General features: G+C 49.0%; 1 protein-coding gene across 2 annotated transcripts in view; it reads left to right on the top strand.

Annotated features, from left to right (window-relative positions):
* The window catches only part of LOC144668503 (leucine-rich repeat-containing protein 20-like), a 31,356-nt gene that overhangs the window by 5,097 nt on the left and 13,396 nt on the right, over positions 1-12,863 (top strand). The window contains exons 1-2 of one of the 2 annotated variants that reach the window (XM_078530539.1): positions 6,292-6,436; positions 8,618-8,728. In XM_078530539.1, the coding sequence (XP_078386665.1) occupies positions 8,659-8,728 (70 nt within the window). In that variant the 5' untranslated portion in view covers positions 6,292-6,436; positions 8,618-8,658. Of the gene's footprint in view, positions 1-6,291; positions 6,437-8,617; positions 8,729-12,863 lie in introns of those variants that run through there. The other variant, XM_078530540.1, reaches the window with a different exon arrangement.

The raw sequence follows: 12,863 nt of genomic DNA on the forward strand, positions 1-12,863 counted from the left end.
ATAATTCACTGTGAGCAATGCTAGGGGAGTTTTCCCGCAGTAATAATTCACTGTGAGCAATGCTAAGGGAGTTTGCCCGCAGTAATAATTCACTGTGAGTAATGCTAGGGGAGTTTGCCCGCAGTAATAATTCACTGTGAGCAATGCCAGGGGAGTTTGCCGGCATTAATAATTCACTGTGAGCAATGCTAGGGGAGTTTGCCCACAGTAATAATTCACTGTGAGCAGTGCTAAGGGAGTTTGCCCGCAGTAATAATTCACTGTGAGCAATGCTAAGGGAGTTCGCCGGCATTAATAATTCACTGTGAACAATGCTAGGGGAGTTTGCCGCAGTAATAATTCACTGTGAGCAATGCTAAGGGAGTTTGCCCACAGTAATAATTCACTGTGAGCAGTGCTAAGGGAGTTTGCCCGCAGTAATAATTCACTGTGAGCAATGCTAGGGGAGTTTGCCCACAGTAATAACTCACTGTGAGCAATGCTAAGGGAGTTTGCCCACAGTAATAATTCACTGTGAGCAATGTTATGGGAATTTGCCCGCAGTAATAATTCACTGTGAGCAGTGCTAAGGGAGTTTGCCCGCAGTAATAATTCACTGTGAGTAGTGCTAAGGGAGTTTGCCTGCAGTAATAATTCACTGTGAGCAGTGCTAAGGGAGTTTGCCCACAGTAATAATTCACTGTGAGCAATGCTAAGGGAGTTTGCCCACAGTAATAATTCACTGTGAGCAGTGCTAAGGGAGTTTGCCCGCAGTAATAATTCACTGTGAGTAGTGCTAAGGGAGTTTGCCCGCAGTAATAATTCACTGTGAGTAGTGCTAAGGGAGTTTGCCTGCAGTAATAATTCACTGTGAGCAGTGCTAAGGGAGTTTGCCCACAGTAATAATTCACTGTGAGCAATGCTAAGGGAGTTTGCCCACAGTAATAATTCACTGTGAGCAGTGCTAAGGGAGTTTGCCCACAGTAATAAGGCTGTCGGGTTTCTCTACTCTCCTTTCTGCCCTCCACATACCAGGTGATGCTGAGGCTCCATCGAACAACCTGCATCACTTTCTCCTAAACTGTCCCCGCTTCATGGGAACACAGGAATTAGGAGCAGGAGTAGGCCATTAAGCTCTTTGAACCAGCTCTGCTATTCAGCCCTTTGACAGCGTTGTCTCTGGCCTGTTCCTGTCACTTTTGACTAACCATGTGGGATTTCGGTTACCCGGTAAGGAGACTCCTACCCCTAACCTGATCCCTGAAGCTCATCTGCTTCCATTTCTGCCTGAGAGGGAGAGTGGGAATGGGGCGAAATTGGGTAAGGGGGTGTGGAGGCAGTAGGTATGGGAGCTGTGGGTATGTGGAGAGTGGGTATGGAGGTGTGGGTGTGGCAGCATGGATATCGGGGGTTGTTCAAATTCAGCTGGCATTGCACAGAGTGAATTATTACTGCCAGCAAACTCACCTGGCAGTATTCAGTGAATTATTGCTGCCAGTAGCATCGCCTGGCATTACTCAGGGAATTATTATTGCCAACAAACACCCCTGGCATTGCTCACAGTCAATTATTACTGCCAGTAAACTCCCCTATCATTGCTCGCAGTGAATTATTACTGCCAGCAAACTCCCCTGGCATTGCTCACAGGGAATTATTATTGCCAGTAAACTCCCCTGGCATTGCTCACAGGGAATTATTACTGCCAGCAAACTCACCTGGCATTGCTTAAAGTGAATTATTACTGCCAACAAAACTCACTTTGCATTGTTCACAGGGAATTATTACTGCCAGCAAACTCACCCGGCATTGCTTGCAGTGAATTATTACTGCCAGCAAACTCATCTGGCATTGCTCACAGTCAATTATTACTGCCAGCAAACTCCACTGGCATTGCTCGCAGTGAATTATTACTGCTAGCAAACTCCCCTGACATTGCTTACAGGGAATTATTACTGCCAGCAAACTCACCTGGCATTGCTTGAAGTGAATTATTACTGCCAACAAAACTCACTTTGCATTGTTCACAGGGAATTATTACTGCCAGCAAACTCATCTGGCATTGCTCACAGGGAATTATCACTGCCAGCAAACTCACCTGGCATTGCTCAAAGTGAATTATTACTGCCAGGCAAACTCAACTGGCATTACTCACAGTGAATTATTACTGCCAGAATACACACCTGGCATTGTTCTCAGTGAATTAAAACTGCCAACAAAACTCACCTCGCATTGTTCACAGGGAATTATTACTGCCAGCAAACTCACCTGGTATTGCTCACAGGGAATTATTACTGCCAGCAAACTCACCTGGCATTACTCACAGGGAATTATTACTGCCAGCAAACTCGCCCTGCATTGCTCACAGGGAATTATTACTGCCAGGCAAACTCACCTGGCATTACTCACAGGGAATTATTACTGCCAGCAAACTCGCCTGGCATTGCTCACAGGGAATTATTACTGCCAGGCAAACTCACCTGGCATTACTCACAGGGAATTATTACTGCCAGCAAACTCGCCTGGCATTGCTCACAGTGAATTATTACAACCAGCAAACTCACCTGGCATTGCTCACAGGGAATTATTACTGCCAGGCAAACTCAGCTGGCATTACTCACAGGGAATTATTACTGCCAGGCAAACTCACCTGGCATTACTCACAGGGATTTATTACTGCCAGCAAACTCACCTGGCATTGCTCACAGTGAATTATTACTACCAGCAAACCCACCTGGCATTGCTCACAGGGAATTATTACAACCAGCAAACTCACCTGGCATTGCTCACAGTGAATTATTATTGCCAGTAGCATCACCTGGTATTGCTCACAGTGAATTATTACCGCCAGTAGCATTGCCCTGCATTGCTCGCAGTGAATGCCAACAACCTGCCTTGCATTGCTCACAGGGAATTATTACTGCCAGCAAACTCGCCTGGTATTGCTCATTGTGAATTATTACTGCCGGGAATCTCACCTGGCATTGTTTATAGTGAGGTATTACTGCCAGCAAACTCCTCTGGCATTGCTCACTGTGAATTATCACTGTTGGTAAACTCCCCTGGCATTGCTCACAAGGAATTATTATTGCCAGTAAACTCCCCTGGCATTGCTCACAGGGAATTATTACTGCCAGCAAACTCCCCTGGCATTGCTCACAGGGAATTATTACTGCCAGTAAGCTCCCCTGGCATTGCTCACAGTGAAGTATTACTGCCAGTAAACTCCCCTATCATTGCTCACAGTGAAGTATTACTGCCAGTAAACTCCCCTGGCATTGCTCACAGGGAATTATTACTGCCAGTAAACTCCCCTGGCATTGCTCACAGTGAATTATTACTGCCAGTAAACACCCCTGGCATTGCTCACAGTGAATTATCACTGCCAGTAAACACCCCTGGCATTGCTCGCAGTGAATTATTACTGCCAGTAAACACCCCTGGCATTGCTCACAGTGAATTATTACTGCCAGTAAACACCCCTGGCATTGCTCAAAGTGAAGTATTACTGTCAGTAAACTCCCCTGGCATTGCTCACAGGGAATTATTACTGGCAGTAAACACCCCTGGCATTGCTCACAGTGAATTATTACTGCCAGAAAACAACCCTGGCATTGGTCACAGTGAATTATTACTGTCAGTAAACACCCCTGGCATTGCTCAAAGTGAAATATTACTGTCAGTAAACTCCCCTGGCATTGCTCACAGTGAATTATTACTGCCAGTAAACACCCCTGGCATTGCTCAAAGTGAAGTATTACTGTCAGTAAACTCCCCTGGCATTGCTCACAGTGAATTATTACTGCCAGTAAACACCCCTGGCATTGCTCACAGTGAATTATTACTGCCAGAAAACAACCCTGGCATTGGTCACAGTGAATTATTACTGTCAGTAAACACCCCTGGCATTGCTCAAAGTGAAATATTACTGTCAGTAAACTCCCCTGGCATTGCTCACAGTGAATTATTACTGCCAGTAAACACCCCTGGCATTGCTCACAGTGAATTATTACTGGCAGTAAACACCCCTGGCATTGCTCACAGTGAATTATTACTGCCAGTAAACACCCCTGGCATTGCTCACGGGGAATCAGAGGTTTTCAGGGATAATTGACATCAGTAATGAGAGAAGCTAACAGCCAGTCGGAATGGGATGATGCATTCTGAACCCAACACTGGTCATTGGGAGGAGTGCTATGGTTCTGGAATTACTTTGGAGGGAGGATGAAATCCTGGAGGATTGAGAGCTTTGCTGAGATGAGGAAATATAGGAATGCAGTAAGTGATTGTGAGAGGTCTCGGGGTATGGTGGGGAGAGGGTGTTCTGATATCTAGCTGGCCTGTGAGAGGTAACCGGAACTTTGGAGAAGCAGAACTGGGAGTGATGGAATCCAAAAGTATTTTGGGGGCGTGGGGGGGAGGGGTTGTGCAGAGGGAGATGTGAGGCAGAATCTAAGCAGCATTGTGGCACAGGCCAGGAGAACAGGGCAAAAACTTCCTTTGGTTTCTTTCAGTCGTGCCTCAGTTGGTAGCACTCACACCTCCAGGTCAGAGGGCTCTAGGTTCCTGTCCCTCTCCAGCACTTGATCACATCTATCAGGGTTAGTAGTTGAGTGCAGTACTGAGATAGTGATGCACTGTCTCTCGGTTGAGATATTAAACAGGCCCCATCTGCCTGGATGAGTGCAAACGATTCCATCGCACTAATTTGAAGCGAAGCAGATGAATGATACTGTTGTCCTGGATATTAGTTATTCCTCAATCAACATCAAAGAGCAGATTATCTGCTCATGGCCACAGTGTTGTTTGTGGGAGTTTGCTGTGTGTAAATTGGCTGCCTCGCTTCCTGCATTACAACAGCAACTACTTTTCAAAAGTATTCATTGGTTGTAAAATGCTTCCAGACGTCTGGTGGTCACAGAAGGTGCTATATAAATACAGGTCTTTTTGAAGCAGTGAGGCATTCACATCCCACTGCTCCACCCCTGCCCTCCGGCCGCCTCCCCTGACCTGTCCACTGCAGCCCTGTCCTCCGGCCACTTCCCCTGACCTGTCCACTGCTGTCCTGTCCTCCGGCCGCTTCCCCTGACCTGTCCACTGCTGCCCCGTACTCCAGCCGCCTCCCCTGACCTGTCCACTGCTGTCCTGTTCTCCGGCCACCTCCCCTGACCTGTCCACTGCTGCCCCGTACTCCGGCCGCCTCCCCCCGACCTGTCCACTGCTGTCCTGTCCTCCAGCCGTTTCCCCTGACCTGTCCACTGCTGTCCTGTCCTCCAGCCGCTTCCCCTGACCTGTCCACTGCTGTCCCGTACTCCGGCCGCCTCCCCTGACCTGTCCACTGCTGTCCTGTCCTCCAGCCGCTTCCCTGACCTGTCCACTGCTGTCCTGTCCTCCAGCCACCCCGCCTGACTTGTCCACTGCTGTCCTGTCCTCCAGCCGCATTCCCCTGACCTGTCCACTGCTGCCCCGTACTCCGGCCGCCTCCCCTGACCTGTCCACTGCTGTCCTGTCCTCCGGCCGCTTTCCCTGACCTGTCCACTGCTGTCCTGTCCTCCAGCCGCATTCCCCTGACCTGTCCACTGCTGCCCCGTACTCCGGCCACCTCCCCTGACCTGTCCACTGCTGTCCTGTACTCCAGCCGCTTCCCCTGACCTGTCCACTGCTGTCCTGTTCTCCGGCCGCCTCCCCTGACCTGTCCACTGCTGTCCTCCAGCCGCTTCCCTGACCTGTCCACTGCTGCCCTGTCCTCCAGCCACCTCCCCTGACCTGTCCACTGCTGTCCTGTCCTCCAGCCGCATTCCCCTGACCTGTCCACTGCTGTCCTGTCCTCCAGCCACCTCGCCTGACCTGTCCACTGCTGTCCTGTCCTCCAGCCGCATTCCCCTGACCTGTCCACTGCTGCCCCGTACTCCGGCCGCCTCCCCTGACCTGTCCACCGCTGCCTCGTACTCCGGCCGCCTCCCCTGACCTGTCCACTGCTGTCCTGTCCTCCGGCCGCTTCCCCTGACCTGTCCACTGCTGTCCCGTTCTCCGGCTGCCTCCCCTGACCTGTCCACTGCTGTCCTGTTCTCCGGCCGCCTCCCCTGACCTGTCCACTGCTGTCCTGTCCTCCGGCCACCTCCCCTGACCTTTCCACAATCCTGTGTGGTGAGGCTGTGAAATGGAGCTGCCCACAGTAGAGCAGATACAAATGTCATTGCTACACACACAGCGTCAGCTACAGTAACTGTGGGAGTGTGAATGTTTTGTGCTGTATATTCTGTTTGGTGGAGTGATCCCACGTGACTGAAAGCTGGTTTGACTGGTTCAGCAAGTTTACCCTGTAAAGTATGTGCTAGCAGATGAGAAACATCAGCTGTGTGGTTTGCTCTCCTGTCATTTCAGTGTAGGAGGTCACTTTGTGTTACGTGTTTCACTGTTTTAAGAAACCTGTCGTTAATTTCCTTTGGATTTCAAACCGGTAAGTACAGAATTGAACAGATTTTACTATTCATATTATCTTGAGGTGCTTTATATCAATTCTGCAGCAATGGGGAAAGTCAGACCATTATTTCATAAAACACCTGACACTCTTGGGCTGCTTGGAGAGGCAGGTGGAAGGGGGTCTCTGCTGAAGGGTCGTGAGGACTCGAAACGTCAACTCTTTTCTTCTCCGCCGATGCTGCCAGACCTGCTGAGTTTTTCCAGGTAATTCTGTTTTTGTTTTGGATTTCCAGCATCCGCAGTAGTTTTTTGTTTTTATTGAAGGGGGTCTGTGTTCAGCAAGGTCCCTGATAGTTGCTGTCAGGGATTGTGAGACAAGCACCATTGACTATCAGCTCCGTCCCCCTTGGTTTAATTGGTAAACCTGTGGCCCAGTGTGTGAGTCACGCAGACCATTTATTCCAGGGTCCTGAGAGAGACCAGGGAAGAGATTTGTGAGGCAAGGAGGGAGTCACTGGACATTCGGAGTTACCAGTTTACTCAGTACAATAATGGACAATGTCGTGCCACACTCACATTCAGCAACAAATCAGATACAGGCTGAGTCCAAACACCCTCCCCGCTTGTGTAATAATGGGATTGATTATTAGGGAAAAAGAAAGACTTGCATTTTTATAGCGCCTTTCACAATCTCAGGCCATCCCAAAGCAATTTAAAGCCAATGAAGTACTTTTTGAAGTATGGTCACTTGTAGGAAACAAGACAGGCAATTTGTGCACAGCAAGCTCCCAGAAACAGTAACGAGGTAGAAAACCAGATCATTTGTTTTAGTGCTGTTTAGTTGAGGGATTAAAAATTGACCAGGACATTGGAGATACCTCCCTACTCTCCTTTGAAATAGTGTTTAATAATGGGATCTTTTATGTCTTATCTTGACACGACTTCAGAGATCCTGCTTTCTCTGAGGGAGTAACAATCCCAGTGGATTGTAGGAAGCCCTGTAGTGACCCAGATTCCCCAAAGGTATTGGGAAAGGTCCATGTGAAAGGCTGTTAGCTGAGCTCAAAGCTGGGGCACCATGCGGGAGTGTGTCAGAGATTGGCTGAAGGGCAGAGAGCAGCAAGGACCTGTTAGAGGAGTTGTTTCTGGGTGGGGGGCGAACTGAATGGACTGCCTCAAATTTACACTGAGCTAGGAGGGGCTGAGAATTAAGAGAAGGCCATTGGAGAAGCTGGATAAGTGAGCAGATCAATAGTAGATGGAATTTTATCCAGGCAGTTGTAAAATACTGACTATACAAGCGAAAATGGACCACACACAATCCCCAGCGTCTGCACTTCAGAAGGTATTTCACTGGCTGTGAGACATCCTGAGAAGGATGCTATATAAATGCAAGACTTTTTTCCTGTAAATCGATTCCGTGGTGCTGAAAAAAACGACTGACATGTACACTAAACGCTCCAATGTGCAGAAAGATTAGGGAAAGTGGAAACCCTGTAATCAGTAACAATTGGAAACTGCCATGGAGGGGCTTCAGGGATGATCGACAAAGACAGCCTGAATGCCCCTTCTCGCAGTTAATAATCTTAACCCCTAGGTTACATTTAGTTAGCTAATCTCAGACAGCATGACCAGCTTTCATGTCCCTGGAATGAGGAGGGAAAAGTCAGTCAGGATCCGGTGATGCTAACTAGGTATGGTTGGGTGAACTTAACTGAAATGTATTTCCATATACCACCAGTCAGTGTGTGGAGTCTCACGTGACAGCAAGTGGTAATGGCTTGGAACTCTGTGCCAAAGAGCTGCAAGTGGAGATGATCAATGATTTTAAAAGGAAATTGGATGGGAACTTGAGGGAATTAAACTTGTGGGACCACAGGGATAGAGCAGGAGGATCAGACAGACGGATTGCTCTGCAGAGGGCTGGTATGGATTCGATGGGCAGAATGGCCTTGTTCTGTGCAGTAATGACTCTCTGACTACCTGTGTAAAGTGGAAGGGGGCCCCAGAAAGATAGAGGGCAGTTTAAATCCTTTTACAACACTGGGACAGAGGAAAGCAGACATAGTGTCTAACTGTACCTCTGGGCTTGGTCTGACACTGGGTGCCACACACACAGGGAGTGCCTGATTCCCAGCACAAACACCCTAACGCTGCTCTACACAGAAAGTCACTGATAGCATTCTGGTTTGTTTAAGGTGATGATTTTATGTTTCAGTTTTGCTGCTGACCCTTTGAAGTCTGTGTGTCGTGGAGACAATGGCAAAAGATGCAGCGAGAGTCGCTCGGATAGTCAATGAGGCGGTGGAGGAGGGCAGGAGCTCGTTGGGTAAGCTCCCTGGAGGTGGGCCTAACAGTGCTGAGTTCAGGGTTGCTGCGGACTTGGGGAACTCCCAGTGAGTGGAAGCTGGGGCTGGAATCTCACCTTCTGTTCGAGATCCAGTTAAGATCAGTTTCCTTTTTACAACTTATTAATTCTCAAAACAGAAGGGTTAAGTTTTGGGCATTGTGGGGTAACGGTGAATGAAGGGTGCCAAGCTCTGGGTGGTTGGAGCAGTGTCGACACTCCCTTGCCACAGTGGGAGAGATCACAGGCCCAGCACCAGCCTCAGAGAGGCAGATAGCACTGAGGGTAAATCTACATGGAAAATCCCACAAGGTTATTCGCTGTATCGTGTTGTCTGGTGCCAACCACAATGTGCAATGAGGAACTCAGGAAGAAAGTTCCCATATCCTACTCTGCAATATGGGCTATGGTCACATAGAGGTTACTGTAATTCCGAGGCTTGGGCTAAGGAAAGTCCCACTATGGCAGCTAGGCTGTTTAACTCAGTTCATTAACTCTGGAATATAAAGCTAGCCTCAGTAATGATGACCTAGAAACTACAAATTGTTTTAAAAACCTATCTGGTTCACTAATGCCCTCCGGGGTTCCTCTGGCTCCAGCCCCGTTCCCCTGGTCCCTCTCGCTTTCCCCTGGTTCCTCCCCTCGGCGGGCGCCGCTAGGCCTCAGGCCTCACCCCAGGCCTCTCATCACACCTGCCCTGTCCCCACAGCTGATTTGGTGAGTGAGGGTAAGTGAGTGAGTGTGAGGGTGGGTGAGTGGATCAGTAGGTGAATGAGTGAGGGTGAGTCAGTGGGTTAGGGTGGGTGGGTGAGTGAGTGAGAGTGGGTATATGGATGTCTGTGATGAGAGAGAGGGTGAGCGTGTGAGAGAGTGAGAATGTGTGTGAGAGAGAGCGAATGAGGGTGTGTGAGAGAGGATGAGGGTGTGAGAGAGAGAGCGAATGAGTCTGTGTGAGACAGAGTGTGAGTGTGTGTGAGAGAGAGGGTGTGAGCGTGTGGGAGAGGGAGAGGGTGAGTGTGAGTGAGCGAGAGCGAATGAGGGTGTGTGGGAGAGGGTGAGTGTGAGTGAGAGAGAGAGAGCAAATGAGGGAGTGTGAGAGAGGGAGAGTGTGTGTGAGACAGGAAGAAAATATGTGAGAGAGAGAGAGGGTGAGTATGTGTGAGAGAGACAGAGGGTGAGTGTGTGTTTGTGAGAGAGAGGGTGAGTGTATGTGTGAGAGGGAGCGAATGAGGGTGTGTGAGAGAGGGTGAGTGTGTGTGAGGGTGAGAGTGTGTGAGACAGACAGAGGGTGAGTGTGTGTTTGTGAGAGAGAGAGAGGGTGAGTTTGCGTGTGTGTGTGAGAGAGAGGGTGAGTGTATGTGTGAGAGGGAGCGAATGAGGGTGTGTGAGAGAGGGAGAGAGAGGGTGAGCGTGTGTGTGTGAGAGAGAGGGTGAGTTTGCGTGTGTGAGAAAGAGAGTGTGTGTGTGTGTCTCGGGGGGTGTGTGTGAGAGGGAGAGGGTGAGTTTGTGTGTGTGAGTATGAGAGGGTGTGTGTGTGTGCGTGTGTGAGTATGAGAGGGTGTGTGTGTGTGTGTGTGAGTATGAGAGGGTGTGTGTGTGTGTGTGTGTGTGAGTATGAGAGGGGGTGTGTGTGTGTGTGTGAGTATGAGAGGGTGTGTGTGTGTGTGTGTGTGTGTGTGAGTATGAGAGGGTGTGTGTGTGTGTGTGTGTGTGAGTATGAGAGGGTGTGTGTGTGTGTGTGTGAGTATGAGAGGGTGTGTGTGTGTGTGTGTGTGTGTGAGTATGAGAGGGTGTGTGTGTGTGTGTGTGTGTGAGTATGAGAGGGTGTGTGTGTGTGAGTATGAGAGGGTGTGTGTGTGTGTGTGTGTGAGTATGAGAGGGTGTGTGTGTGTGTGTGTGTGTGTGAGTATGAGAGGGGGTGTGTGTGTGTGTGTGTGTGAGTATGAGAGGGTGTGTGTGTGAGTATGAGAGGGTGTGTGTGTGTGTGTGAGTATGAGAGGGTGTGTGTGTGTGAGTATGAGAGGGTGTATGTGTGTGTGTGTGTGTGTGTGTGTGTGTATGAGAGGGTGTGTGTGTGTGTGAGTATGAGAGGGTGTGTGTGTGTGTGTGTGAGTATGAGAGGGTGTGTGTGTGTATGTATGAGAGGGTGTGTGTGTGTGTGTGTGTGAGTATGAGAGGGTGTGTGTGTGTGTGAGTATGAGAGGGTGTGTGTGTGTGTGTGTGTGTGTGTGAGTATGAGAGGGTGTGTGTGTGTGTGTGTGTGTGTGTGTGTGTGAGTATGAGAGGGTGTGTGTGTGTGTGTGTGTGTGTGTGTGTGAGTATGAGAGGGTGTGTGTGTGTGTGTGTGTGTGAGTATGAGAGGGTGTGTGTGTGTGTGTGTGTGAGTATGAGAGGGTGTGTGTGTGTGTGTGAGTATGAGTGGGTGTGTGTGTGTGTGTGTGTGTGAGTATGTATGAGAGGGTGTGTGTGTGTGTGTGTGTGTGAGTATGAGAGGGTGTGTGTGTGTGTGTGTGTGTGTGTGAGTATGAGAGGGTGTGTGTGTGTGTGTGTGAGTATGAGAGGGTGTGTGTGTGTCTCGGGTGGGGGGTGTGTGTGAGAGGGAGGGGAGAATGTGTCTGGCTCACTCCCAGTTTCAGGGTTCTCATTCAGCCTCACCCTCACACACCAACAGGCGCTCTCAGTGCTGAGGGTCAGTAAGGTGCACGCTGAGACTGGGTGTCAGCTGGACACACACACTCTCACCCTTTCACACTCAAAGGTGTCTTCACTTTTAAAAAATGAGGAATAAATAATCAATTTATTGTTGGGATTTTTTTTCTCAGCAAAGTGTTTATTTTCATACGTCAGGTTTATTTAAATTCATGTTTCATGTTGTGCCAAACCTTATCTTTCTGCAATTCGTTCTTTGGCCCCCGCTGAGCGAGCGAGTGAGAAATTGAAATGTGGCCCCTGGTTGGATAAGCCTGGTCTACAGAGGAACTGTTTTGACTGCTCTCCCTCTGTGTGTAAGACTTGGACTGTGTACCAGGATCACACCAAGGAGCTCAACCACTTTCACCTGAGCTGCCTTTGGAAACTTCTGCAGATTAGATGGCAGGACAAAATCCCAGGCACTGAGGTGCCCACCTGGGCTGGCATTCCAAATATCATCACCAGATTGAGACAGTCACAACTGAGTTGGGCTGGTCACATGGCCAGGATGCCTGGCACCCGCTTACCAAAGCAAATTTTCTCTGGCGAGCCTGAGTCTGGGGTACACTGTCACGCTGGTCAAAGGACGTGCTACAAGGACGTTCTGAAGACTTCACTTAGGAACTTTGACATCGACTTTGAATCCTGGGAGAAGCTCACCCAGGATCGCTGCACCTGGCACAACCAAATAAAAAATGGTGCAGCCTCCTTCAAAAGCAAGTGCATGTGCGAGGCTGAGAGAAAACAGAAGGAGAGGAAATGCTGAGCTAGCAACTTGTCCGAAACCCGATTGCCTGGAATCCTGCCCTATTTGCAGCAAACCTTTTGGGTGCTGATTGGCCTTATCTGTCACCCACATGGCCATGGGAATATACCAAACACTCCAGATAATGAACATCAAGGAGGGGTTCAGTACTGGTGGGTACAGGGTTATTGGTGCTGACTTTGATGGTGTCAATCTATCACCTCACAGAGAAGTGTGCTGACCCCAGGTGCTAATTTCTACGGTGTTTTAGTACATTGATCATGCCTAGTGTCAACACCCAAGTTGCTAAGAGACCTTGGAGTGGCTCAATGCCCAATTGAAACTGATCCTCTCTCTCTCTTCTCTCTCTCTCTTACTTTCTCTCTTACTCTCTCTTTCTCCTTATCTTTTTTTGCTGGAGAGTCCGGGTGGGATGCCTCTCCACGGTATCAAAGACATGAATATTGGTGCAGTAGTGACAGAATCCATGGTGCTTGGTGAATGGGAACTCAGTACCTACATTCTCAATGGTTTAAACCACATGGTGTTTCTATTCTTTCCAGTTTTCATTATGGACTTCTCCTCCCTCGCCCTCCCCCAGTATTTTGCATTGGTTTTTGTCCCACAATCTGTTTTATTTCAGTTGTTTTTGAATTTCCCGTTGAGCTTTTCTCTCTCACT

This window comes from Cetorhinus maximus, chromosome 27 (genome assembly GCF_964194155.1).
Source record: "Cetorhinus maximus chromosome 27, sCetMax3.hap1.1, whole genome shotgun sequence".
Taxonomy (NCBI): Eukaryota; Metazoa; Chordata; class Chondrichthyes; order Lamniformes; family Cetorhinidae; genus Cetorhinus; species Cetorhinus maximus.